Source organism: Gymnoscopelus braueri, assembly GCF_963280865.1.
Source record: "Gymnoscopelus braueri genome assembly, chromosome: 13".
NCBI lineage: Eukaryota > Metazoa > Chordata > Actinopteri > Myctophiformes > Myctophidae > Gymnoscopelus > Gymnoscopelus braueri.
The window spans coordinates 5,526,041-5,553,770 of record NC_137615.1 but is presented as its reverse complement, the minus strand read 5'-3'; the positions used below and the strand labels follow the sequence as shown (position 1 = coordinate 5,553,770).

Below are 27,730 nucleotides of genomic sequence, written 5' to 3'. Positions count from 1 at the left end.
TCACTATAGTGGCCAGGAGGAAGAGTGGGCGCTACTACTAGGGAAATCTGGGCACCAAAACAGAGTGGGCACCAGCCAGGCCCCCTGGAAGAGTGGGCACTAGGGAAATCGTTGTCAGTCATTTCTTTTGTATATTTCAGTGATAGGATTTATTACATTATTAATCATAGTGTTGCTGGCGGGCAGAAACCTCCCATCTCCATGTTATTCTAACTTCTAAATGAACGCCCTACTTGATCGTGCTACAGCGTCACACGGAAGCATCAAAAGTAGCAGATCTACAAGCTCTTTGCGCCGCGTTTTGAGCTTGTAGATCTGTTACTTTTGAATTTGAATCCTGAAATGTAACAGTTTTGGACATATGAGGTTTCCACCCGACGGATTGATTGAATATTTTATTAGGCAAAAAAAAATGTAAACAGCACAATTACATTTATAATACTTTGTCTAAAAGGTCCGTCCCAAAAAGTCCTGGCGGTCTTGTTTCCATTGGGGTCCTTGGTATTCAATTCATAGACATATATATATATATATATATATATATATATATATATAGTAGCAACCAAACAGTTCAAATATCAACACAAAAGTACAGAAAAAAAATAATATCAGAGACGGTATCTGCCCTGTGCAATCTGTTTTTAGCAAGCCTAAAAGGCAAAGAAAATGCTTTTGTTTTGTATTAGTATATTCCAGTGTTCTATGCCATAAACACAATTAGATCATTAATCGCAACTTGTATAGGGCATAGCAAGTGGCGGGCATTTTCTGGTTCCACTTCAAAAGAATCGATGCATTTTTCCCATTGACATTTCCAAAAATATTTATATCAATTCATTCAAGCCTAGAATCAAGCCATCCAGGGTCCTGGTGAATCATGACCATAAAACAATTGTTTTAATATTTAATTATATGATATACTATATTTTATAAATACCCTTTTTGTTTTGCCGTTTTCAAAAAAGTTTTTTCACAGAAACAAACGTTTTATGGTCATGATTCACCAGGACCCTGGATGGCTTGATTCTAGGCTTAAAATAATTGACATAAATATTTTTTGGAAATGTCAATGGGAAAAATGCATTGACTATTTTGGAGTGGAACCAGAAAATGGCCGCCACTGCTATGCCCTATTAGATCATTAACACCAGGCCCGTAGCCTACGGGCCGATAAATCCAACTGTAAAGCGCCGATCCCGTAGCCTACGGGCTGTGGTGCTTTTTCCTTTTTTTCCGAAAAAAAAAACTTTTTTCAATTTTCTAGTACGGCACATTTCATTGTAACACCACCGGAAATGGAATTATTCGGGATCACGTTTTGCCGATCCCATAGGACTCCATTCTAAAGCGCACACTGAGACGCCATTTTCTTCGATTGTAGTTTTTCTCCTCGCTGATCACTGTTTAACCTAAACCGTTCTAACTACAACATGGATGCCCCGTTTGACACGTGGTTTGGACTGGTTTGGACGTGGTTTGTACTGGTTTACAAACAGTGCAGAGCTCAATCTTAAGGATTTTAACGAGGTCTATGGCAACGTGAAAAAAACAAAAAACAACAATAAAACGTTGGCACTGGTGAGTACATTATGAGATTAAAGGTAGGGTAAGTGATATTTTTTGGTTAAAACAAAAAGTTTTTTTTTAAAAGGTTAAAATACTATATTCTGATAGTAATCATTGCTATAGAGTGTTTGTTCAGTAACAGGAGTCTCCCCGTCTCTGCAGCTCTTTAATAAACAGAAAATACATTTTTCAGTAGGTGTCAAAATCTCAGCCAATCAGGAGAAAGTACCCATTTTTAAGCTTAATTTGTATAGTTTTCAGTTCCAATTTTGTCTGCTCATTTATTAGTGTCATCACTTCCAATTTCACTTGTTTAATCTGTATCCTGATTGAGTTCTCTATCCTGATTGGATAAAATTGGAAATGAAACTACAAAAAAAAACAAAAACTACAAAATACATTTTCTGTTTTATAAAGAGCTGGAGAGACATGGAGACTCTTTATATGGACAGGACACTCTATAGTAACGAGCACTATCAGAACATAGACCCATTTTGCAATTATTTGAATAATTGCAAATCACTTACCCTACCTTTAACCTCTGGCGGTCAATGTGTTAATCGCAACTTGTATTTCTAACACAATCGGTGACCCCCCCTGCAGGCCAAGGTGGTGTACGACACCTTCAGGTTCGACCGTCCGGACGACAGGAAGTCGTTCGCCGTGGTCCTGGACAAGTTCGACTCCCACTGCTGCCGGCGGGGGAACGAGGCGTACTGGAGGTACGTGTTCCGCTCTCGGACGCAGGGGCCGGGCGAGGCCTTCGACAGCTTCCTGGCCGACCTGCGGCAGAAGGCGCAGACGTGCAACTACCCCCACGACGGCGCCCTGAGGGACTCCATGGTGCGGGACCAGGTGGTGTTCGGCGTGGCCGACCAGGCCGTCAGAGAGACGCTGCTGAGGGCGGAGGAGCTGACGCTGGAAGGAGCCGTGAGGATCTGTCGCGAGGAGGAGGAGGAGGAGGAGGAGTGGCGGCGGCAGCAGCAGTCGGCCCCAACGCAGGTGAACACTGGGGGTAGATTTCATGGATTAACCCACTAATACCTGGAATGCACCGAGTGCCGCGCTACGAGCTTGTAGATCTGCTATTTTTGAAAAATCTTGAACATTTTTTTTTAGATAAAAAAAAAAAAAAAAAAAACGTTAGGATTAAAAAAAAAAAGAAAAAAGCCTCAGGTCTTAAAGGGTTAACTCATTCACTACCAGAGTAAATACATAAATAAATCACCCACTGCCAGCTATTTTAGTTTTTTTACCTGTTCAACTGGTCACAGAAAATTTAGATCCATTATGATCGATCGCAGGACCGTTTGCAGTGGTGGAAAAAGTACTCAAGTGTTTTACTTAAGTAAAAGTATCAATACTGCAATATAAAACTACTCTGTTACAAGTAAAAGTCCAGAATAAAAAAATTACTTGAGTAAAAGTACAAAAGTATTGGCATCAAAATGTACTTGAAGTACCAAAAGTAAAAGTACTAAATATTTGAAAATAGCAGATCTACAAGCCCGCGTCGCGATGCGACGCGTTGTGAGCTTGTAGATCGGCTATTTTCAAATAGCCTATGTATAAAATAGGGCTAAAGTGGTTAATGTATGTTTCATTATATCATAGTTTATATCTGAAAAGTAACTAGTAACTAAAGTTTTCAAGTAAATGTAGTGGAGTAAAAGTACAATATTTGCCTCTGAGATGTAGTGGAGTAGAAGTAAAAGTAATGGAAATTGGAAATACTCAAGTAAAGTACAAATACCTCAAAATTGTACTTAAGTACAGTACTTAAGTAAATGTACTTAGTTACTTTCCACCACTGCTCATTCACTACCAGAGTAAATGCATAAATAAATCACGCACTGCCAGCTATTTTAGTTTTTTTACCTGTTCAACTGGTCACAGAAAATGTAGATCCATTATGATCGATCGCAGGACCGTTTGTAAACACAAACAGTATCCGTGGGCCGCCCCCCAGAGGAAATAAAATGCACGGTGCCTTCCCTTTGTCGCAGCACGCCGAAAACGGCATCTTCTGTCAAAAAAAAAATGCACGTCTTTCCCACCTCCCCAACTGGCCACAGAACATTTATATCCGTTATGATCGCTCGTTCAGACCGTTTGTAAACACAACAGGGATCACTGTTTCGTTGTCCAGAGAAAAGAAAATGATCCGGACCGGTCCGGTCCAAAACTAGACTTGTTATCTGCGAAAAAAGGTAGTCTGCGGTTGTTAGAAAAAGTATTGTCCCAAGCGGGAGTCGAACCCGGACTCCCAGTAGTAGTGGGTAGGAAGTCTAATGATTAGCCAGGTGCGCCACTGAGGCTGGTGCTGAGATTGGGTAAAAAAATGGGAAAAAACTCCCGCCTGGGACGCATCTGTGTCATTTTTAGATTTTACACTTTGGCTATTCAAAAATAGCAGATATACATAGCGCGCTATGAGCTTGTAGATCTGCTATTTTTGAAAAATCTTATATGTGTGCAAATGTGTGCAAATCTTTGAATATATATTCTTTTAAAGCGAACATTTTTAACTCAAATCTTTGCTTCTGGGGGGGGTCCCTGGAACAAAATGTTTTGAGATGGGGGTCCGCGGCCAAATTCATATCGTTTTGGGGGTCCTGGACATGAACAGGTTTGAGCACCACTGACATAAAAACATAGTTTTTTTTCAGAATACTGTTGGGATTTAGAAGACATTTGTAGAATCGGCTTCAGGTCTTAAAGGGTTAAATGGCTCTGGCTGGACCTGGCGGCCATACACATTTTTTCTTTTCAGTCGTACGATTTGTTTTTGCTTTAATCCATGTGAAGGTGGAGGAGGATCAAACCCTGCAGGAGGTGAACCCGACTAAAAGAGAGAGAGCGGTGGCAAAGTGGAAAAGAAAAAAAGAGAAGAAGAAGGCGCAGCGGGCAGCAGTGGCGAATGGCGCCTGCGACTCCGCCGACGGCGACTCGCTACGCCAATGTCCCGCCTCCAACGGGCACGAGCTGTGCACGGAATGCAACGACTACCACCACCCCGCCCAACTCTGCTCCTCGGTAAGGCCCGTCAACATTATTACATCATCGCCTAATCGCAATTGTTTGGGATAATCGCAATCATTGTTGCATAATCGTCGTAACCGTTTCCACGTTAAGACCTGAGGCGATTCTTAAAAATGTTTTCTAAATCCTGACAGATTTTTGAAAAAATATATAAGAAATATTTTTTCACGATTTTTCAAAAATAGCAGATCTACAAGCTCGTAGCGCGGCACTCGGTGCCGCGCTATGAGCTTGTATATCTGCTATTTTTTAATAGCCAAAGACATCTAAAGTGACACAGATGCGTTCCAGGTATCAATGGGTTAAGAAATGTTCATACTTTTTCAACAATAGTGGAAACAGCCGATCTACAAGCTCACAACACGACGCATTGGGAGCTCGTACCTGTGGTGGAAAAAGTACTCGTATATATATATTTTTTTAAAGATTTAAGTATCAATACTGCGATACTGTAACAAGTAAACGTTCGGAATGCAACATTTTCTAGAGTAAAAGTACAAAAGTATTGGTATAAAAATGCACTTAAAGTACCAAAAGTAAAAGTACTCATTATGCAGACTGTCCCATTTCACAAGTTTTCAAATGTATAAAAATTTATACATTTCTTGGGCTGAAGTGGTTAATGTATGTTTTGTAATAATAATCAAAATCAACAAAGTAACTAAAGTTTTCAAATAATTATGGTGTAGTAAAAGTACAATATTTGCCTCTGAGATGTAGTGGAGTAGAAGTAAAAGTACTGAAATTTGTAAACAGTAGTACTTGAGTAAATGTACCTAGTTACTTTACACCACTGGCTTGTACATCGGCTATGTCCACTATTAATGTTTTATTTTGTTTAAGTATAAAGTTATTACATATGTCAGTCATTTCTTTGTATATTTAGGTCATTTGTCATATCTGCCCTGTGCCACTTCAAAGCGCAAACGGCAAACAGAAATGTATTTTTTATTCACACGTTCCAGCATTGTTCAACAACAGAAACACAATGAAATCATCGATCGCAATTTATTTGTGTGACAATTAAAGGTAGGGTAAGTGATATTTTTTGGTTAAAACAAAAAGTATTTTGTTAAAAGGTTAAAATACTATATTCTGATAGTAATCATTGCTATAGAGTGTTTTTTCAGTAACAGGAGTCTCCCTGTCTCTCCAGCTCTTTAATAAACAGAAAATACATTTTTCGGTAGGTGTCAAAATCTCAGCCAATCAGGAGAAAGTACCCATTTTTAAGCTTAATTTGTATAGTGTTCCAGTTCCAATTTTGCATGCTCCTTTCTTAGTGTCATCACTTCCAATTTCACTTGTTTAATCTATATCCTGATTGAGTTCTCTGTCCTGGTTGGATAAAATTGGAAATGAAACTGAAACTGAAACGAAAATGCATTTTCTGTTTAATAAAGAGGTGGAGAGACAAGGAGACTCCTTTTACTGAACAAACACTCTATAGCAATGAGTACTATCAGAATATAGAGCTATTTAACACTTATTTTAACCAACGCAAATCACTTACCCTACCTTTAATCGTCATGTAAAACTTTCATAATCATGACAGCCCTGCTCCAAGAGACGGAGGATGCAGGGATCTGTAGACGTGGCGGAGGAGGAGGACGCTGACCACGATGAGAGCGATGACAGAAGAACGGTGGCCCGCGATGGTGCAACAACGCCGTGTCACGTCTCTCCTCGTCCCCAAGACGGGTGGAACGGCCGAAACCATCCGGACGAGAACGTCGCACGTGACGACGAACACAGAGAAACCTGGTACATGGACACCATGCCAGATAACTTATGTCAGACCACTCTTCCAGAACGGTTAACATTTAGACGTTACCCCAAAAGTGCCAATTGATTCCTCCCCACACACTTAGGGCTGTCAACTTTCCTCAGAAATGATATTCGAATATTGGTCTTAAAAAATGGCAGATATTCGAATATATTCGAATATTATTATTATATAAAAAAAAAAAAAAAAAAAAAAAAAGGTTGACAGTACAAAAACAATGTATCGAGTGCTCGGATCCAATAAAACATATGTTTTGTTTGTTTTTATAACTTCATACATTGTTTTTTTGTGTTGTCCCTGTCAAATAAACAAAAAAATAAAATAAAAACGTTTATTTATTTATATTAATTTTCATATTCGAATATACATATTTTCCCAATATTAGAATAATATTAGAATATCGAATATTCGTTTGACAGCCCTACTCCCACACACACGTCTGTGTGTTGTCCCTGCTGTTGTATCCTGCACTGTACTGGCTCACCTGCTAGTGAGGAGCCACCACCGGGAGGACGTAGACTAGAGAGCCTTCGACCTACTCCTCCCACCCAACACTCCCAAAATGATATGGATTTGGCCCACAGACCCCCATCTAAATTTATGTTGTTCCAGGGACCCCCCAGAAACGAAGATTTGAATCACAAATGTTCACGATTTAAAAAAAATAGCAGATATACGAGCTTGCATATCTGCTATTTTTGAATAGCCAAATAAATCTAAAATGACACGGATGCGTTCCCGGTCTTAAAGGGTTAATCGTACAGACGCTCGACAAAGCCCGGATGCACCACGGTGCACCAGTGTTGCCGATCGGTATAAATGGCCGATCTACGTGCTCACAACTTGTTGTGCCGAGACCCGTTGTGAGCTTGTAGATCGGTTATTTTGGGAGCACGACACCCATAAAAAAAATGGCTTGTCTTTTAGTTCTACTGGTTTCTCTTCTCCACTAGTCCCTCCCTAACATTTTCTTCTAGTTTTTATTTGTCGACGAAATTGACAATATAGTTAGTCATCGTTTTAATCATCATAGCTTAGTTTGTTTTGTTTGTTTTAGTCGGTGAAAAAAAGTAGTTGACAAACATTGTCCTTATAGTTTTGATATTCAGGTTTCTGACAGACATGGGTTGAGGTTAATGTATTTTTTATTTTTATAAAATGTTTATGCGGACTACTGTGATACTGAATTATGCTTTAGAGAGAGTGAAATAGTTACGCTTACGTGACACCTATGATTTGTTTACCTAACTTTACAGTATTTGTCTCAAAGAAGGGGAGATAATGATAGATGGTATTACCTCTGGCCACAAGGTGGCAGTATCTGTGCATCTTTAAAGACGAGCAACATGACGAGAAGGAACAGTAACAGAAGTCGGGCCAGTAAATCCCAGATTATGTGACCACATGTTAAGGTGTGACTCATGGTTAATAAAGAACCTGGATTTGAAGAGCACTGTTTATCGTCATTTTTTAGGGAACATAACTGGACTGGGGGCCATGTATCATCAAGAAATGTATAAATTAGCCAAATGTATAAACAAATAAAAAATTGTGACTGCAATACAGTATACTGCTGGGGAGCTTATTGCCAATTGTCAATAGTTCATTTCCAAGGTTATTGATCAAGTTCATCTGTGCAATTATATGTATAACTTAAAAAGGTTAGCCTGTTGGTATTTGAATACAATAAAGTTTTCATTAAACATGTTTGTTGGCTGTTAAGATATGCCATCATGTTTATATGTATGTTTATGCTGGTCTGTACTTGGCGAAAATAGCAGAACAAGCTCATGTGTTGCGAGATTGTAGATCTGCTATTTGGCGAAGAGATTTGGTGTGTAGCGACGCATTGTGAGCTTGTAGATCGGCTATTTTCAAATAGCCGAAATGTATGTAGGGTTGAAGTGGTTAATGTATGTTTTGTAATAATAATCAAAATCTACAAAGTAACTAAAGTTTTCAAATAAATGTAGTGGAGTAAAAGTACAAATACCAAGTACAGTACTTAAGTAATATTCAACAATAAAACAAGTCTTGCTCCATTTGCAACCCTCACAGGACATCACAAGGTTGAGTTCACAAAACTGTCCACAACAAAGTGACATGAAAATACATGTAATAATTTATTTCATAAATAACACTGGAATGATCATATCTCTGTGATGCTATTTAAAAAAATGTCCAGGTGAAACATCGTACACATGGATTCTATTAACATTTCAGTGCATTTTCATAAATTGGCTACTGCACTCTATTCATAACTGAAAAGCACAGTGAGCATTGTAATCACAACCATAGGTCAGTATGGTTTACATTGTGCGTATAGAAGCATGTAAAAACTGATATAAATGATAAAGAATATTGCATTTCTTTTGGCAACTGTGTTCCACTTGATTGGACAAGGTCCGTCTGTGGAAAAGGCTGCTGACACACAAGGTCTCTCAAGACATGACCATCTCTCTCCACAATCTGTGAATGAATGAATGCTACAGAGAGTCTGTAATACAGGGGTGATGCAACTTTGATGATGTAGAGGGACACTATATTTCCACACTCACTCCAGAGGGCCACGTTGCATATACTGTCTGGTAGACGCCTCTTATCTCTGTATTTTAACTTTTTTCGTAAATTAATGCCGTACTTCACCATTCTGTCACGCAAAAGTAGCAAAAATAGCCAATCGACTACTTTTGCTATTTTTGAATTGGAATCCTGAAATCCTGATGTCCAAATACATTGGACATTAAAAAAAGACAATAGAATTGTAATACTAGTCATTAAGCTACTAATATAGAGTGAAGTAATTAAAGCCGGTCATGTTTGCATGTTTGGAATTGTAACAGCTGAAATCAATGATATATCAGTATTCTGATATTAACCAGCGGGCCGCATTAACTCATTCACTGCCAGAACTTTTTTATTTTTGCGTTTGACAAACTGCCAGAGATTTTTCATTGAAAAAAAAAGTACTCAGGAGCCAAGATACAAAATGTTTAAGTTTTAAGTTAACAATGAAGTGGATGGGAGTCTAGATCTTCAAAAAATCATATCTCCTTGGTCTTTGGGTTAAAAAAAGAAAAAAAAAAATAAGAAAAAAAAAAAAGGAAAAAAAAATTCTTTTAAAAAAAATTAAAAGTCGTTTTAGTCGTTCTTGGCAGTCAGGGCTTAAAGGACAAAAGTCGTTTTAGTCGTTCTAGGCAGGGAATGAGTTAAGTGAAGGTGGGGGCCGCATGTGGCCCCCGGGCCGCCAGTTGCCCATGTATGCTGTAATACATCACCCTGGAAAAACATCTGTCTCTTCAGACAGGAGTATTCCACCTATCCGTGTTCATGAAACTTTTATTTTAACATATATAAATATTTCTTTTGAATTTCCATTTCTGCTAGCTAGCCAGGCTTAGACTAATTTGGTTTTCTAGTAAGAACTATTTCCAAAATGAAAGTAAGGAAATGATGTGGGCATCCTCTTTTATTTTCTACTCGTTTTCAGAGCGTCCAAAGTATACAGACCGTCAGGCGAAAGCATTTGAACGCCGTGGGAGCCAACAGTCTGGTCTTGAGAGACTAATATATCACACAATTGGAAATCCGTGACCTGAACGAGGTACTCAACTCAACCCGATCTCATACAACACAGAGATATAGCACGGATTGACATTCCGTACGTAGACGACTAGAAAAACCCGAAAAGCCGCGCATAGGAGCCGCGCATCCCTTCCGTTGACTGTGTTACGCTTTGGACCATGTCGGAGGCGCGCAGTCTCAAGCGAACAGGAGCCACGAGAGGGACCGCCGAGCGAGCCCGAGCGAGTTGCCGTCCCCCACGTTGCTTGAGCCTTCTCAGCGCTGTCCGAGTTATGTACCGACAGTGGTGGAAAGTAACTAAGTACATTTACTTAAGTACTGTACTTAAGTAAAATGTTGAGGTATTTGTACTTTACTTGAGTATTTCCAATTTCCAATACTTTTACTTCTACTTCACTACATCTCAGAGGCAAATATTGTACTTTTACTCCACTACATTTACTTGAAAACTTTAGTTACTAGTTACTTTTCAGATATAAACTATGATATAATGAAAGATACATTAACCACTTTAGCCCTATTTTATACATAGGCTATTTGAAAATAGCCGATCTACAAGCTCACAACGCGTCGCATCGCGACGCGTTGTGGGCTTGTAGATCTGCTATTTTCAAATATTTAGTACTTTTACTTTTGGTACTTCAAGTACATTTTGATGCCAATACTTTTGTACTTTTACTCAAGTAATTTTTTTATTCTGGACTTTTACTTGTAACAGAGTATTTTTATATTGCAGTATTGGTACTTTTACTTAAGTAAAGAATTTGAGTACTTTTTCCACCACTGTGTACCGATGGGCACAGAATGGTAAATCGTGTTGCGGGGGACTGCTCTGCTTCCGGGTTGCAACCCGTGTTATGTCACCGTGGGATTCGCGGCTCCTATGCACCAATTCTTGGTTTTTTTCTAGTCGTCTATTTACGGAATTGTCAATCCGTGCTATTTCACCGCGTTCTGTGAGATCAGGCTGAGGTACTAAACAGACCTTCTCAGTTCTCACCTCTGAAAAGAAACAACTCTCTCACTTTCTCTCAAACCATCTCGTCAGAGAGAAATCATTTGGACGGTTTTGTAGTCAGACAAAAAAATATATATATATATATAAATCTACGGTATATATTGTATATTTTCTTCCGTGTTTTTAACAGGACGCTCCATGTTGAATAAAGCAGTGGCTCTCAAAGTGGGGTCCAGGGACCTCCGGGGGTCCCTGGGAGGGAGGGGGTGTTTTGATTCACTACTGCAGTGGTTTTCAACCTTTTTCATGCCAAGGACCCCTAAATTGATATTTGGCCGCGGACCCCCATTTGAAAATGTTTTGTGCCAGGGACCCCCCAGAAGCAAAGATATCAGTTAATTTTCGCTTAAAAAAAATATAAATATTCAAAAGATATGCACACTTTTTCAAGGTTTTTCAAAAATAGCAGATCTACAAGCTCATAGCGCGGCACTCGGTGCCGCGCTATGAGCTTGTAGATCTGCTATTTTTGAATAGCCAAAGCTAAGTGGTTGAAAATGATTCGGACGCTATGTTAGCAAATTTTGCTGGGGATCCCCTGGTACCCCCTCAAGGACCACTGGTGGTCCCCGGACCACTGGTTGAAAACCACTGCACCACTGAAATCAAATACAAATGAGATTTCCAGAGGGGGGGGGGGGGGGTTTACCAGGCTACTCCTCTCGCCCCCCCCCGGCCCTCCTTCTCTACCACTTGGCGGTGAGTCCGTTGGTCATCTTCTCCACGGCGTGGTAGCGCGTGTGCAGCAGAGCTCTGGCCTTCTCCTCGCCCACGCTGTGGAGCCACGAGCCGTACAGCTCGGCCACGCGCGCGTCCTCCTCGGGCGCCAGGGGGCGCTCCGCCCGGTACAGGCGCTCCACTTCCTGGACCAGGTCCTTGCTGTTCTGATTGGCCGACGGCTTCACCTGTCCACCGCCGTTCACACAGCCTGATAAAAGACGTGCAGATTATAGGGGCGTAACGATACATGTTAACAGCGATACGATACGCATCACGAATCACGATACATGGTTGACGAAACGATACATGGACGATATCGGTTCATTCATGAAATCGATACAGTAACTATTTAGCAAAAAAAAAATATCTGTGTGAAACGTGTGGATAGTGCAGGTTTTTTAAGGGGAAAATGTATTATTATGGATATGAATAAGTAAACACAGTGATTCTCTGGTAAATACATGGACGTTGTATTTGAACACATATGGACAAACCCACACCTTGACATGAACACAGTGAATACACACATTTATCAATAAAGCAAGTGTAGCGATATGGAGTGGAAAAGTAATTAAACCCCTCTTTCTCTTTTTTCTTCTTAAAATTGCTAAATACAACACACAAGAACTCATTGCAAATTGAAAACCTTGAAAACATTGAAAACCCACCTCTTCAGGAAACACTACCCTTCCTCTCTGCCTGACCTACTTGTTGTTAACTAGTTGTACGAACGCTTGTTTTCTATTGCTGTATTGTTTATTGGATTATTGGATTGTTTATTGGATCTTGTTTAGTCGATACACTTATTTGTTTTAGCTCATGCTCATTTGATTTAGCTATTTTGTCTCATCTGTTTAAGGAAATAGGTAGCTGATATATTGCACTTTTACCTTAGCGCTAGGTATACTCTTGGTTGCTTGTTTTTGCAGAAAATGCACTAAAGACTTCTGGTGATTAGTAGTTTTCGTTCCCTACCTATGTTGAATACACTTATTGTAAGTCGCTTTGGATAAAAGCGTCTGCTAAATGACTGTAATGTAATGTAATGTAATTGCAAAACGATTCGATACAAAGTCAAACGAGAGGATATTTTGCTGTTTGCATATCGATATAGTAGATTGTGGGAAATTAAAATAGTTTTGATGCAGTTACTATATCGTTATACCTCTAGTAGATTACATTGTGTATTTGTTTACATGGCCGCCATGTTGGATACGGCACAAAATCAAGCGACACAGATTGACAGTCTTTGATTAGACAGTGGTCTGTTATCGAGTTCAGTGGTCGTTATTCAGAAATGACAGACCGATGAATTCAGTGATTGACCAGTGGTGGACAAAAGTACTCACATGTTTTACTTCCATCAATACTGCAATGTAGAAAATACTCTGTTAGGGCGCGCTCCCACCGCACTTTTATTTTACCTCTGGGGCGGAATCTGCCAATGCTTTGTCAAAGCAAATGCGTGGATTCTTGGAAAAAATCTGCAAGACCATGAATCCACGCATTTGCATTGACAAAGCATTGGCAGATTCCACCCCAGAGGTAAAATAAAAGTGCGGTGGGAGCGCGCCCTTACAAGTAAAAGTCCGGAATTGAAAGTTTACTTGAGTAAAAGTACCAAAATATTGGTATCAAAATGTACTTAAAGTACCAAAAGTAAAAGTACTCATTATGCAGAATGTCCCATTTCACAAGTTTTCAAACGTATACAAATCTTTTGAAATTAGCAGATCTACAAGCTTGTAGATCGGCTCATTTCAAATGGACGAAATGTATATAGGGCTGAAGTGGTTAATGTATGTTTTGTAATAATAATCCAAATCTACAAAGTAACTAGTAACTAACGTTTTCAAATAATTTTGTGGATTAAAAGAACAATATTTGACCCTGAGATGTAGTGGAGTAGACAATTGCAAATACTCCAGTAAAGTAAAAATACCTAAAAAATGTACTACAGTACTTGAGTAGTTACTTTCCACCACTGTGATTGACCAATCAGAATCAAGCAGAATCAAGCATTCAACCAATCGGTGTAATAAGCCCATGCATTGTTCTCCTCACCTGAGGGACAGGCCATGACCTCTACAAAGTGGTAGGGCGACTTGCCCCTCTTCAGCTTGAGCACCAGGTTCTGGATGTTACGGAAGCCGTACGCGGCCGCAAAGCGCAGCACCACTTCTCCGTCTCGCTCCAGGGTCACCTCCTGGAAGTCTTTGTTTCTGTGGGACGAGAAATGAGACAATGTCTCCATTACTCGCATAGAAATTAGACAATGTCTCCATTACTCGCATAGAAATTAGACAATGTCTCCATTACTCGCATAGAAATTAGACAATGTCTCCATTACTCGCATAGAAATTAGACAATGTCTCCATTACTTGTATAGAAATTAGACAATGTCTCCATTACTCGCATAGAAATGAGACAATGTCTCCATTACTCGCATAGAAATTAGACAATGTCTCCATTACTCGCATAGAAATTAGACAATGTCTCCATTACTCGTATAGAAATGAGACAATGTCTCCATTACTCGTATAGAAATTAGACAATGTCTCCATTACTCGTATAGAAATGAGACAATGTCTCCATTACTCGTATAGAAATTAGACAATGTCTCCATTACTCGTATAGAAATGAGACAATGTCTCCATTACTCGTATAGAAATTAGACAATGTCTCCATTACTCGTATAGAAATTAGACAATGTCTCCATTACTTGTATAGAAATTAGACAATGTCTCCATTACTCGTATAGAAATTAGACAATGTCTCCATTACTCGTATAGAAATGAGACAATGTCTCCATTACTCGTATAGAAATTAGACAATGTCTCCATTACTTGTATAGAAATTAGACAATGTCTCCATTACTTGTATAGAAATTAGACAATGTCTCCATTACTTGTATAGAAATGAGACAATGTCTCCATTACTCGTATAGAAATTAGACAATGTCTCCATTACTCGTATAGAAATTAGATAATGTCTCCATTACTTGTATAGAAATTAGACAATGTCTCCATTACTTGTATAGAAATTAGACAATGTCTCCATTACTCGTATAGAAATTAGACAATGTCTCCATTACTTGTATAGAAATTAGACAATGTCTCCATTACTTGTATAGAAATTAGACAATGTCTCCATTACTCGTATAGAAATTAGACAATGTCTCCATTACTCGTATAGAAATTAGATAATGTCTCCATTACTCGTATAGAAATTAGACAATGTCTCCATTACTCGTATAGAAATTAGACAATGTCTCCATTACTCGTATAGAAATGAGACAATGTCTCCATTACTCGTATAGAAATGAGACAATGTCTCCATTACTCGTATAGAAATTAGACAATGTCTCCATTACTCGTATAGAAATGAGACAATGTTTCCATTACTCGTATAGAAATGAGACAATGTCTCCATTACTCGTATAGAAATGAGACAATGTTTCCATTACTCGTATAGAAATGAGACAATGTCTCCATTACTCGTATAGAAATTAGACATTACTCGTATAGAAATTAGACAATGTCTCCATTACTCGTATAGAAATTAGACAATGTCTCCATTACTCGTATAGAAATTAGACAATGTCTCCATTACTCGTATAGAAATTAGACAATGTCTCCATTACTCGTATAGAAATTAGACAATGTCTCCATTACTCGTATAGAAATTAGACAATGTCTCCATTACTCGTATAGTACCTAACGCATTCATGACTTAACACATTGTGTGCCATAAAAGGTCCGGACCGTTTTTGACCCATTTTATTTTTATACGGTACGTGGGGCCCACGTGGGGCGCACTAACGAAACTTTGGGATCATCCAAGGAGTCTCTGAGAAGGAGAGGCCGGATGTGGATCCATGTCAAAAAATCCTTCCGGTCGGCCTTTCCAATGTTAACTCCTTGACTAAAAGCTTAACACATTGACCGCCAGAGGTTAATCTCATAATGTACTCACCAGTGCCAACGTTTTATTGTTTTTTTTTGTTTTTTTTCACGTCGCCACAGATCTTGTTAAAATCCTTAAGATTGAGCTGTGCACTGTTTGTAAACATCGCGGAGATCTCACTGCTTCTACCAGTGAAGACCACGTGTCAAACGGAGCCGCCATGTTTGAGTTCTGACCGTTTAAGTTAACATGGGAAATGCGAGGATGAAAAACTACATGTTTACAGGGGCTTTTACAGGGGTTTTTGGGTACGACTTAGAATGGAGACAGACGGGAAACAAAAAACGTGAACGCACTTCCGGTCGAGATCGGGTGGTGTTACACTGAAAATGGTCCCCCTAGAAAATTAAAAAAAAAAAAAAATTCGAAAAAAAGGAAAAAGCACCACAGCCCGTAGGCTACGGGATTGGCGCTTAACCGTTGGATTTAACGGCCCGTAGAACTACGGGCCCGGCGGTAAATGTGTTAATATCTCCATTTCTTTTTAACGTGGTGGAAGTGAGCCGTTTTCGATCGGCGATCACTCTGCAATGGAGGATCGCGTTAGAAATATTACTGTTCCAGGCGTTAGTCGGGACCCTCCACCGCCTCGCACGCACGCTTTGTTTACATGCACTTCCGCGTCGGGGCTTCTACAGCACGAAACGTATCAACGTAAGTGGATGGAAGATATGCAGGCACTGAACGTACAATATTTTAATAAACCTCTGGCACACAATGTGTTACACAACCACTAGCGAGTAGCATCCCTGTCAAGGGCGAATATTCCGCGGAAATAGCCGATCTACAAGCTCAACGTGGTGCGACACATTGTGAGCTACTTTCGCCTAAGATTTGGTGTAGAGGGAAAAGAGGGGGGGGGGGGGCTAGTCTAGACCCTCATCAACTAAAGATTGGTCAGTTGGTATGGCCATACTTACTTGATGGTCTTGTAGACGAGCTCCTTGACCTCCACCCCAAACAGCTGCTTGGCGGCGTGGGTGAAGACGTGGTGGAGGTAGCCCCCCGAACTGCTGCCCGCGTGGCTCAGCAGCTCATCACCACACATGTTGCTGAAGCTGGAGAAACAGGAGAACAGCAATGGTTACATGTTAGCCCCCCCCCAAGATATTGGCATAATAATAATAATAAGTGTATCACATCACTTACATCTCATCAAGCGGCGCTGGCTCCACGTCTATAAGAGACATTTTCTTCTCCTCCAGTAACTTTACAACCTCACCTATGAGAGGACACAGGAAGATGGGGGGGGGGGGGAATCATGGTTGGATTTTGAACGTCCGATATTTTGGGTTGAAATCAGATCCTTTTTTTTTTAGGGTCTCTGTACGACACAACGCCGTCTGACCTCCTCCTACCTGAGCCAGTGTTGATTTTGACAGCTAATTTTGATTTAGTTTTAGTCAGTCTTTTGAATAAAATTCCACGTAGTTTTAGTCATATTTTAGTCATCTGAAATGTTTTAGTTTTTGTCTAGTTTTAGTCGACTAAATATCATAAGGTTATAGTCGACTAAATCTACAGTTGATTTTGTCGACTAAAATGTATTTTGGCGGTGCCTTGATGGTGTCATAATGGCTGATTTTACACTTGGTTGCATGCTGAAAATAGCCGATCTACAAGCTCACAACACATCGCAGCCAGGGCCGCATTAACCGTGGAACTTAGTGGAACTTGTGTTCCACGGCCCGCAGCCTGCAGGGCCCTGTGACTGATAAGACAGTTTAGACACTGTAGTTATAGCAGAAACAGACTGTTGGAAAGGCTGTGCTGTGCCCTGTGTCTGTGCAGTGTGACTGTCAGCGCCGCTCGTGCTGGCGGTGGCAAGTGCACCGAACGCACGTGCGGTGCGCGTTCATTCGCTGGGCGCGCGAACGCACCCGATATTGTCCGATTAATGTTGAGAGGGGGCCTTTGATTTTGTGTTGTTCCACGGCCCTGAGGGGTCTTAATGCGGCCCTGATCGCAGCGCTGATCGTGAGCTTGTAGATCGGCTATTTTCAGAGCGCAACACCCGAGTGCAACCAAAACATAAAATGACTTGTCTTTTAGTTCTACTGGATCTCTAGTCCCTCACTAACATTTTAGTCTAGTTTTTATTTGTTGACGAAATTGTCAATATATTTAGTCATAGTTTTAGTCATCGTAGCTTAGTTCTTATTTAGTTTTCGTCAGTGAAAAAAGGTAGTCGACCAACACTTTTCGTCATAGTTTTAGTCGAGGAAATCAACACTGACCTGAGGTGATGACACAGTCCACCTCACGCGTCTCCTCTTCCTCCAGGAAGAAGTCCGGCCTGGAGGCTTCCAGCTTCTTGTCGTAGCAGGGCATCACTGTCACATGGTAGATCTGATCCGGATTCAACCCCTGGGACAACAAACACACGGTAAAAAGCTCCTCCTCTCATCCTAGAGTGACTTATACTAGCTGCCAGGTCGCAGCTAAAAATAAAATACGATACATTCTCTGATGGGAGACTCTTTTGAATATGCTGTACTCGGTACCACGCATCTGTGTCAGCTTTTGATTTGAGCTAAAAAGCATTATTTTACACTTTGGGCTATTCAAAAATAGCAGATCTACAAGCTCATAGCGCGGCACCGAGTGCCGCGCTACGAGCTTGTAGATCTGCTATTTTTGAAAAATCTTGAAAATGTGTGCAAATCTTTGAATATATATTGTTTTAAAGCGAACATTTTTAACTCAAATCTTTGCTTCTGGGGGGGTCCCTGGAACAAAATATTTTGAGATGGGGGGTCATCACCAAATACATATCATTTTGGGGGTCCTTGACATGAAAAAGTTTGAGCACCACTGATTATAGAAACATATGTTTTTTTCAGAATACTGTTGGGATTTAGAAGACATTTGTAGAATCGGCTTCGGGTCTTAATGGGTTAAGACATTCTAACTCGTATACAAACTACGTCAATATGGGTCCCGACATCTGGAATCAACATCTTTCATATGGTTTCCTACCTGCTGTGAAGCGAAATAGTCTTTAACCAGAGAGCCCATCATCTGCTGTGGGGAGCGGGTGGAGCTGATGTACGGAAGGATGAAGTCACCGTGGGTCTTCTCAGCATAGCAGATCCATCCTGAAAACACACACACACACACACACACACACACACACACACACACACACACACACACACACACACACACACACACACACACACACACACACACACACACACACACACACACACACACACACACACACACACACACACACACACACACACAGCTTGTAGATCTGCTATTTTTGAAGAATTGTGAAAATGTGTGCAAATCTTTGAATATATATTGTTTAAAGCGAACACTCCATTTTAACTCTATTCTTTGCTTCTGGGGGTCCCTGGAACAAAATATTTTGAGATGGGGGTCGACGGCCAAATACATATAATTTTGGGGGTCCTCGACATGAAAAAGTTTGAGCACCACTGATATAGAAACATACATTTTTTTCAGAATACTGTTGGGATTTAGAAGACATTTTTAGAATCGGCTTCAGGTCTTAATGGGTTAAACAAAACGTGCCCTACAGTTGTTTGTTATATAAAAATCTGGCCACTGATAATGTCCTTTTATCTGTGAGAACTGACTAGTTTAAAAAGGATGACATATGAGCGTCCATGTGGAGTACCTGGGCAGGCAGAGGTCAACATGGGCAGGGCCTTCTTGTCCTGCTCCTTGCTGTGGAAGCGCTGGATGAACTCCCTCTGGCTCTCCAGCAGGCTAAACGTGCGGCTGAACCCCGTGTCAAACACGTGGTGAACCCCTGGAACAGGAGCGTCCCGTTAAACTGGTGTACTCATCTCCTTACAGCAAAGCATCCCAAGCATTTCCAGTATGTGACGTTCACTAGTTCAAAACCATTTAAAAATGCTTTTTTTTTGCCAGAGAAATGTTTTCTCTAAGCAAAATGTTGTACTAGTTGGGTTACTTGACTTGTATTCATAAATGATGGAAAACACCCCATTCGGATGCTATCAATGCATTGAATGGGACATTATCACCTTTTATTAGACCATTGAATGGGCGAAGTAGGCGACATACTGACCTACCCGCGATTTATCAGACCATTCATTGGGTGTTATCAAGACATACTGACCTACTACTGACTTAAATAGTTCAGTTTCGGTTTTGGTTTTGGTTTCGGACCATGGCGGAGGCGCGCAGTCTCAGGCGAACTGGAACCCCGTGAAGGACCACCGAGGGAGCTAAAGCGACCGAGTTGCCGTCCTGAACGGTGTGACATTCGCCTGAGCCTACTCAGCGCCGTTGGAGTTATGTACCGATAGGCACAGAATCGTAAATTATGTTGTGGGGACTGCTCTGCCTCCAAGTAGGTCAGTAGCTCCTGATTACGCCCAATGGATTCACGCGCATGATTTGGCAACCCGGGAGCCGGCGGACACAAAAACGCTAATAAACCGCTGACATTTGGGGAAAGCGACGGGAAAAACGGGCTTCGGTGTTCCGTGCACATGGTAATGGTCAATGGCTGTGTGCAAATGCAGTTCAATTGCTCAAGCCACTGAGGAGAACCGGGCAGAAGAGATTTTGGGCACACACAGACGCACAGACAGAGCTTTGTAGAATTATAGGATGATGATATTTGTACCAGTGTTGATTTCGTCGACTAAAACTATGACGAAAAATGTTGGTCGACTACCTTTTTTCACTGACGAAAACTAAATAAAAACGAAATAAAACTAAGCTACGATGACTAAAACTAAGACTAAATATATTGAAAATTTCGTCAACAAATAAAAACTAGACTAAAATGTCAGTGAGGGATCTAGTGGAGAAGAGATCCAGTAGAACTAAAAGACAAGTCATTTTATGTTTGGTTGCGTTCGGGTGTTGCGATCTGAAAATAGCAGATCTACAAGCTCACAACACGTCGCAGCGCGACGCGTTGTGAACTAAATCAAAATTTGCTGTCAAAACCAACACTGTACTTCCACCCATAGACATGTAGAGGTAGACGCCTCCTCCGGCTCTGAGGCATCTGTATCTCGGGCGCCATTTTAGAGAAGGCAAGCTTCCGCGTGCGTCACAGAAGGGGGCGTTCGGTAAGCCAATCAGAGGCAGGTGGGGGGCGGGTCTTTTCGTAACCCAGCCCATAACCCTTTAAGAGGCAGCCGCGCAGCAACTAGTCAGTTAGACGCGCTGTGATTGGCCAGCGGTCAACGCGCTGTGATTGGCCAGTGGTCAACGCGCTGTGATTGGCCAGTAGTCACTTTGAGTGGCAGCGTGCCTCCTCTAAAATGGCGGCCGCGATACAGGTCGCTCCAACGAACTGGCCAATGAGGTTTCTATATCTAAGTATGCTTCCACCCACCCAGGCCTTTGAGGCAGGAAGCCAGCCTCCTGCCCGTCTCACTGCTGCTCAGGCCGTAGTGCGCGGCCAGGGAGGCTCTGGACTGTGGAGACAGAGAAACCACCACCACCTTCTGGTCGGAGGCCTTGGCCAGCTGGGAGGGGGGGGGGGGGGGGGGGGAGACGCACAAGGGCACAAAGAAACATGCAAATTAACTCAAAAGAAAAAGAAAACGCATCATGTTTAGCCATACATTACTAGAGCCAGACTCAAGGGTCAACAAGCTTATAGATCTGCTATTTGTGAGACTGTTGGCCCCGCCCCCTCACTGTGAAACTCATATCAGAGCTGCCCCCCCCCACCACGTTTAAAACCACACTCAAAACCCACCTTTTTAGACTTGCATTCCGTACATAAATCCCAACCCCCCTTTGTTTACTTTTCTGTTATAGTGTTTTAACTAGTTTTTACTAATTAAGTTGTTTTTATTTTGTTTCTGTAAAGCCACTTTGAGTACCTAGAAAAGCGTTCCCGTCGCGTTCCCGTCCTGAAAGGTATAGTTACAAATAGGGGTTCCCGCCCAAAAATGGGTTAAAGCGATAAAAGAAAGCATAACTGCTGATACAGTCAACTATCTACGCAAGAGCACACACCTGTGGAGGCGCACGTTGTATATATCTACCTTGTTGTTGAGCAGCTCAATGTTTACATGTTGTGTAGTATGTCTACCGTGTTGTTGAGCAGCTCAATGTTTACATGTTGTGTAGTATGTCTACCGTGTTGTTGAGCAGCTCAATGTTTACATGTTGTGTAGTATGTCTACCTTGTTGTTGAGCAGCTCAATGTTTACATGTCGTGTAGTATATCTACCGTGTTGTTGAGCAGCTCAATGTTTACATGTTGTGTATATATCTACCTTGTTGTTGAGCAGCTTAATGTTTACATGTTGTGTATATATCTACCGTGTTGTTGAGCAGCTCAATGTTTACATGTTGTGTATATATCTACCTTGTTGTTGAGCAGCTCAATGTTTACATGTTGTGTATATATCTACCGTGTTGTTGAGCAGCTCAATGTTTACATGTTGTGTATATATCTACCTTGTTGTTGAGCAGCTCAATGTTTACATGTTGTGTATATATCTACCGTGTTGTTGAGCAGCTCAATGTTTACATGTTGTGTATATATCTACCTTGTTGTTGAGCAGCTCAATGTTTACATGTTGTGTATATATCTACCTTGTTGTTGAGCAGCTTAATGTTTACATGTTGTGTATATATCTACCGTGTTGTTGAGCAGCTCAATGTTTACATGTTGTGTATATATCTACCTTGTTGTTGAGCAGCTCAATGTTTACATGTTGTGTATATATCTACCTTGTTGTTGAGCAGCTTAATGTTTACATGTTGTGTATATATCTACCGTGTTGTTGAGCAGCTCAATGTTTACATGTTGTGTATGTCTACCTTGTTGTTGAGCAGCTCAATGTTTACATGTTGTGTAGTATATCTACCTTGTTGTTGAGCAGCTTAATGTTTACATGTTGTGTATATATCTACCGTGTTGTTGAGCAGCTCAATGTTTACATGTTGTGTATATATCTACCTTGTTGTTGAGCAGCTCAATGTTTACATGTTGTGTATATATCTACCTTGTTGTTGAGCAGCTTAATGTTTACATGTTGTGTATATATCTACCGTGTTGTTGAGCAGCTCAATGTTTACATGTTGTGTAGTATATCTACCGTGTTGTTGAGCAGCTCAATGTTTACATGTTGTGTATATATCTACCGTGTTGTTGAGCAGCTCAATGTTTACATGTTGTGTATATATCTACCGTGTTGTTGAGCAGCTCAATGTTTACATGTCGTGTAGTATATCTACCTTGTTGTTGAGCAGCTCAATGTTTACATGTTGTGTAGTATATCTACCTTGTTGTTGAGCAGCTCAATGTTTACATGTTGTGTAGTATATCTACCTTGTTGTTGAGCAGCTCAATGTTTACATGTTGTGTAGTATGTCTACCTTGTTGTTGAGCAGCTCAATGTTTACATGTTGTGTAGTATGTCTACCGTGTTGTTGAGCAGCTCAATGTTTACATGTTGTGTAGTATATCTACCTTGTTGTTGAGCAGCTCAATGTTTACATGTTGTGTAGTATATCTACCTTGTTGTTGAGCAGCTCAATGTTTACATGTTGTGTATATATCTACCGTGTTGTTGAGCAGCTTAATGTTTACATGTTGTGTATATATCTACCTTGTTGTTGAGCAGCTCAATGTTTACATGTTGTGTAGTATATCTACCGTGTTGTTGAGCAGCTCAATGTTTACATGTCGTGTAGTATGTCTACCTTGTTGTTGAGCAGCTCAATGTTTACATGTTGTGTAGTATATCTACCGTGTTGTTGAGCAGCTCAATGTTTACATGTTGTGTATATCTACCTTGTTGTTGAGCAGCACTTTGAGGATCTCCTCGTGGCTCTGCTGGGCGATGAGCACGCTCTCAGCGGAGGTCACACAGCCACTGCAGGCCAGGCAGTCGTTCAGGGTGATCTTTGCTTTCTCCAGCTTCTGCTTGGTGCCGTCCTAACACACAGCAACATGAGTCACAACTTACTGGAGCTTCAATCCACATGGACGTTACTGCCCAATGGAATTACTATGTACCACTGTGTACCACCACCAGGGGGCAGTTCGCCAATATAACCAGTGGCGGAAAGTAACTAAGTACATTTACGTAAAATTTTGAGGTATTTGTACTTTACTTGAGTATTTCCAATTTCCAATACTTTTACTTCTACTCCACTACATCTCAAAGGCAAATATTGTACTTTTACTCCACTACATTTATTTGAAAACTTTAGTTACTTTACAGATATGTATTATTATATTATAAAACATACATTAACCACTTTAGCCTTATTATATACATAGGCTATTTGAAAATAGCAGATCTACAAGCTCACAACGTGTGAGCTTGTAGATCTGCTATTTTCAAAGATTTTGTACTTTTACTTTTGATACTTTAAGTACATATTGATGCCAATACTTTTGTACTTTTACTCAAGTAAATTTTTAATTCTGGACTTTTACTTGTAACAGAGTATTTTTATATTGCAGTATTGGTACTTTTACTTAAGTAAAGAATTTGAGTACTTTTTCCACCACTGCATATAACGGTGTTTCACTATGGAATGCCCATTTCCATCTAGTACTGTAGCTACCACATCCTCCCTATCTACCTACAGAAGAAGCCTAATATGTAAATTGAATACCCGAGTGGGTAACTAGATGATAGGCATCCACAATATTTGTCACGTGTGGATTTTCTAAATCTCCTCAGTTTCATTTTTTACTTCTTATTTCACATGACTATCTATATAGTAGCAACATGTCTTCGCTTTGTCCAAAACATTTGTTTTTGTCTTTTCTGCTCAGTATGTACTTTTATATAATTGTCTTTGTCCTACTTTCTTTATCATATGTTTTTATGTCTTTTTTGTTTTTTGTTCGTTTTTTGTTTTAAATATTAAATCATTCTAATTGTACTCGTAATGTAAAACGGTGAGGTTCTCGCATGAGACCCCCTAGGGTTTCTTACCGGCACAACAACTAACCCTCAACTTTCCCAGGGAAAGAACTAACATATCATGCATATTATGTATATATAAACTGTTGTGCAAATCAAATAGAGCAAATGATTTATTTTTGTCGAGTGACTCAACACAGTCTATGGAAGCCTGTTTACGTCAGCCAGTGAGTAAAAATAACTACTCCTCGCAATTGTGTCTTTATATCGCATAATTCAGAAGGTCTTTTTTCTTTAAACTTTAAACTTTTTTTCTACACAATTCCCTAAGTCACAATTGTAAGAAACTTCTAAAGTAAGGTATAAAGAATTGAATCGCAAACAGCTATTGCAAAAAAAATATTGAACAATGTTTGAAACATTGTTAAAATAAGATAATTTTCCTTAGTGAAATCAATGATTCTTAGGTAGCTCAAATAAACACGTTAAAGTCCTCGGCTCACACACTCACCTGTTCGACTTGGAAGTAGTTTCCATCTTCTATCTGAATCTTGGCCACAGATTTTCCAGCTCTCTTCTCTACTTTAACGGGTTTAACGCATTCCTACAAGGAAGACACAGAGAGCACCAACTTCAATGGCATTTAAGGTTTGACCATACGTTCATGGTTTTACAGATGTTTCATTGATCATTACATTACAGTCATTTAGCAGACGCTTTTATCCAAAGCGACTTACAGTAAGTGCATTCAACATGGGTAGGGAACAAAACTACTAATCACCAGAAGTCCTAAGTGCATTTTCTGCTAAAACAAGCAAGAGTATACCTAGCGCTAAGGTAACAGTGACATATATCAGCTACCTACTTTCATAAACAGATGAGACAAATAGCTAAATCAAATGAGCAAGAGCTAAAACAAATAAGTGTATCGACTAAACAAGATCCAAACAAGACACTAAACTAAACAAGATCATGGCCTAAGGCCTAACGTTATCACCATAGATTCATGGTTTTACAGATGTTTCACTGATCATGACCTAAGGCCTAACGTTATCACCATAGATTCATGGTTTTACAGATGTTTCACTGATGTCTTTGGCTATTCAAAAATAGCAGATCTACAAGCTCATAGCGCGGCACCGAGTGCCGCGCTATGAGCTTGTAGATCTGCTATTTTTGAAAAAATAAAGTTGTGAAAATGTGTGCAAATCTTTGAATATATAAATACATGTTTAACTCTAACCTTTGCTTCTGGGGGTCTGTAGCAACTCATAATGTAACAACGCTTCATAATGTAATAAACTAAATGTAATAAAATCTCATAATGTAATAATCAGCTCATAATGTAATAAAATCATGAACGCATAATAATAACGTAATAACAGATTTTTGCATAATGTAATAATGTAATAATATGTTACATTAGGAACCTTGCATAGCCGCTCATAATGTAATAACAGTTCATAACGGATTTATAACGTAGGATTCATAATGTAATAACGGCTCAAATTGTTGTTTTTATTACATTATGAGCTTTTACTACATTTAGTGTATTACATTGTGAGCCGTTATTACATTATGAGCCGTTATTACATCATTATGAGTTGCTACATGATCCGTGGAACTAAATATTTAATCAGATGGGGGTCCGCGGCCTAATACATATAATTTTGGGGGTCCTTGACATGAAAAAGTTTTAGAATCACAGATATATAAATAGCAACATACGTTTAAAAAACAAAGAAAAAAAAACTGTTAGGCATTAGAAGACATTTGTAGAATCCCCCCAGAAGCAAAGATTGGAGTTAAAATGTTCACTTTCAAAATGTATATATATTCAAAGATTCGCACACATTTTCAAGATTTTTCCAAAAAATTGCAGATCTACAAGCCCATAGCGCGGCACTCGGTGCCGCGCTATGGGCTTGTAGATCTGCTATTTTTGATATCAAAGAAATCTTAAAATGACACAGATACTTTCCCTGTCTAAATGGGTTAAATAAGTGCAATGAAATCACAAGGTTGCATCAGTTCAAGCCAAGGATTCAGGATAGACACAACAAAGTCCTATAACTTATTTCCTTTGTGGTTCCTCTCACAAGCAACAATTAATAAGTTAAAAACACTTTACAATACAAACTAAATGACAGTAACAAACACATTTATCACTAAATGGGGTTCTTGTCCCCATTTCGACTATTTTCGAAAAATATAGACAAATCTTCTCTTATGGGGGTCCCTCCCTCCCTGGCACGGATAACATCTTTACAAAATAGCCGGATCTACAAGCTCACAATGTGAGCTTGTAGATCTGCTATTTTCTAATGGCAGAAATGTATATAGGGCTGAAGTGAATAAATAATAATAGATTATTATTTATAATCAAAATCTACAAAGTAACTAGTAACTAAAGTTTTCAAATAATTGTAGTGGAGTAAAAAGTACAATATTTGCCTCTGAGATGTAGTGGAGTAGAAGTAGAAGTATTGCAAATTGGAAATACTCCAGTCTCCAGGAAAGTAAAACATACCTAAAAATTGTACTTAAAAGGGTTAAAGTACTATATTCTGATAGTAATCATTGCTACATTACTGTTTGTTCGGTCACAGGTGTCTCTCCAGCTCTTTAGTAAACAGAATATAGTACATTTTCAGGTAGGTGACAAAGTTTAAGCCAATCAGGAGAGAGCACTGAAAATTGATTTTCTGTTTAATAAAGAGCAGGAGAGACATGGGAGACTCCTTTTACAGAACAAACACAATAAGTAAGCAATAAGTACTATCAGAATATAGAGCTATTAAATCACTTACCCTACCTTTAAATACAGTGCTTAATGAGTAACGTACTTAATTACTTTACACCACTGGTCCTTAACATGTAAATGTATGGAAACCACAGACAGCACTAATAAATAATATATAACTGCGAATTTAAATGTTACTCAACGTTCAAGCTGACGGGTAGCTAGAAGAGAAGTTAGATCTGGATCTGTAACCTTTACTGAAAAGTGATGAATTGAGATGATAATGTCTCTGAGAGAAGACTGATGTGTTAATAAACATGATAAAACGCATAAAGAGTGATTATTAGATGTAATCTCTTACCTGAGAGGGGGTGATGAAATCATCCAGGTCGGTCAGTTGTAACACACTGCTGAAATGCGACGCCATGTTCAGCAGCACTGCC

The 27,730-nt window shown here is 39.9% G+C and overlaps 2 protein-coding genes across 4 annotated transcripts in view; one reads left to right on the top strand and one right to left on the bottom strand.

Annotated features, from left to right (window-relative positions):
• LOC308097838 (uncharacterized protein) overlaps window positions 1-27,730 on the top strand; it is a 199,274-nt gene that overhangs the window by 1,289 nt on the left and 170,255 nt on the right. Inside the window, exons 2-5 of one of the 3 annotated variants that reach the window (XR_013934241.1) lie at window positions 2,170-2,568; window positions 4,375-4,602; window positions 6,164-7,196; window positions 7,263-7,842. Coding sequence is in view for 1 of the 3 variants with exons in the window: in XM_080445930.1 (XP_080302056.1) it covers window positions 2,170-2,568; window positions 4,375-4,602; window positions 6,164-6,460 (924 nt within the window). In the remaining 2 variants the exon portion in view is untranslated. Of the gene's footprint in view, window positions 1-2,169; window positions 2,569-4,374; window positions 4,603-6,163; window positions 7,843-27,730 lie in introns of those variants that run through there. The other 2 variants (XR_013934240.1, XM_080445930.1) reach the window with 2 other exon arrangements.
• narfl (nuclear prelamin A recognition factor-like) lies at window positions 11,496-27,715 on the bottom strand. Its single transcript, XM_080446365.1, has 11 exons — window positions 27,649-27,715; window positions 25,056-25,148; window positions 23,458-23,601; window positions 21,037-21,169; window positions 19,333-19,467; window positions 18,663-18,781; window positions 17,921-18,050; window positions 16,833-16,905; window positions 16,604-16,741; window positions 13,782-13,939; window positions 11,496-11,925 (listed from the first exon to the last, which is right to left on the bottom strand). The coding sequence occupies exons 1-11, from the start codon at window positions 27,712-27,714 to the stop codon at window positions 11,684-11,686; spliced, it is 1,431 nt and encodes a 476-aa protein (XP_080302491.1). The 5' UTR covers window position 27,715; the 3' UTR covers window positions 11,496-11,683.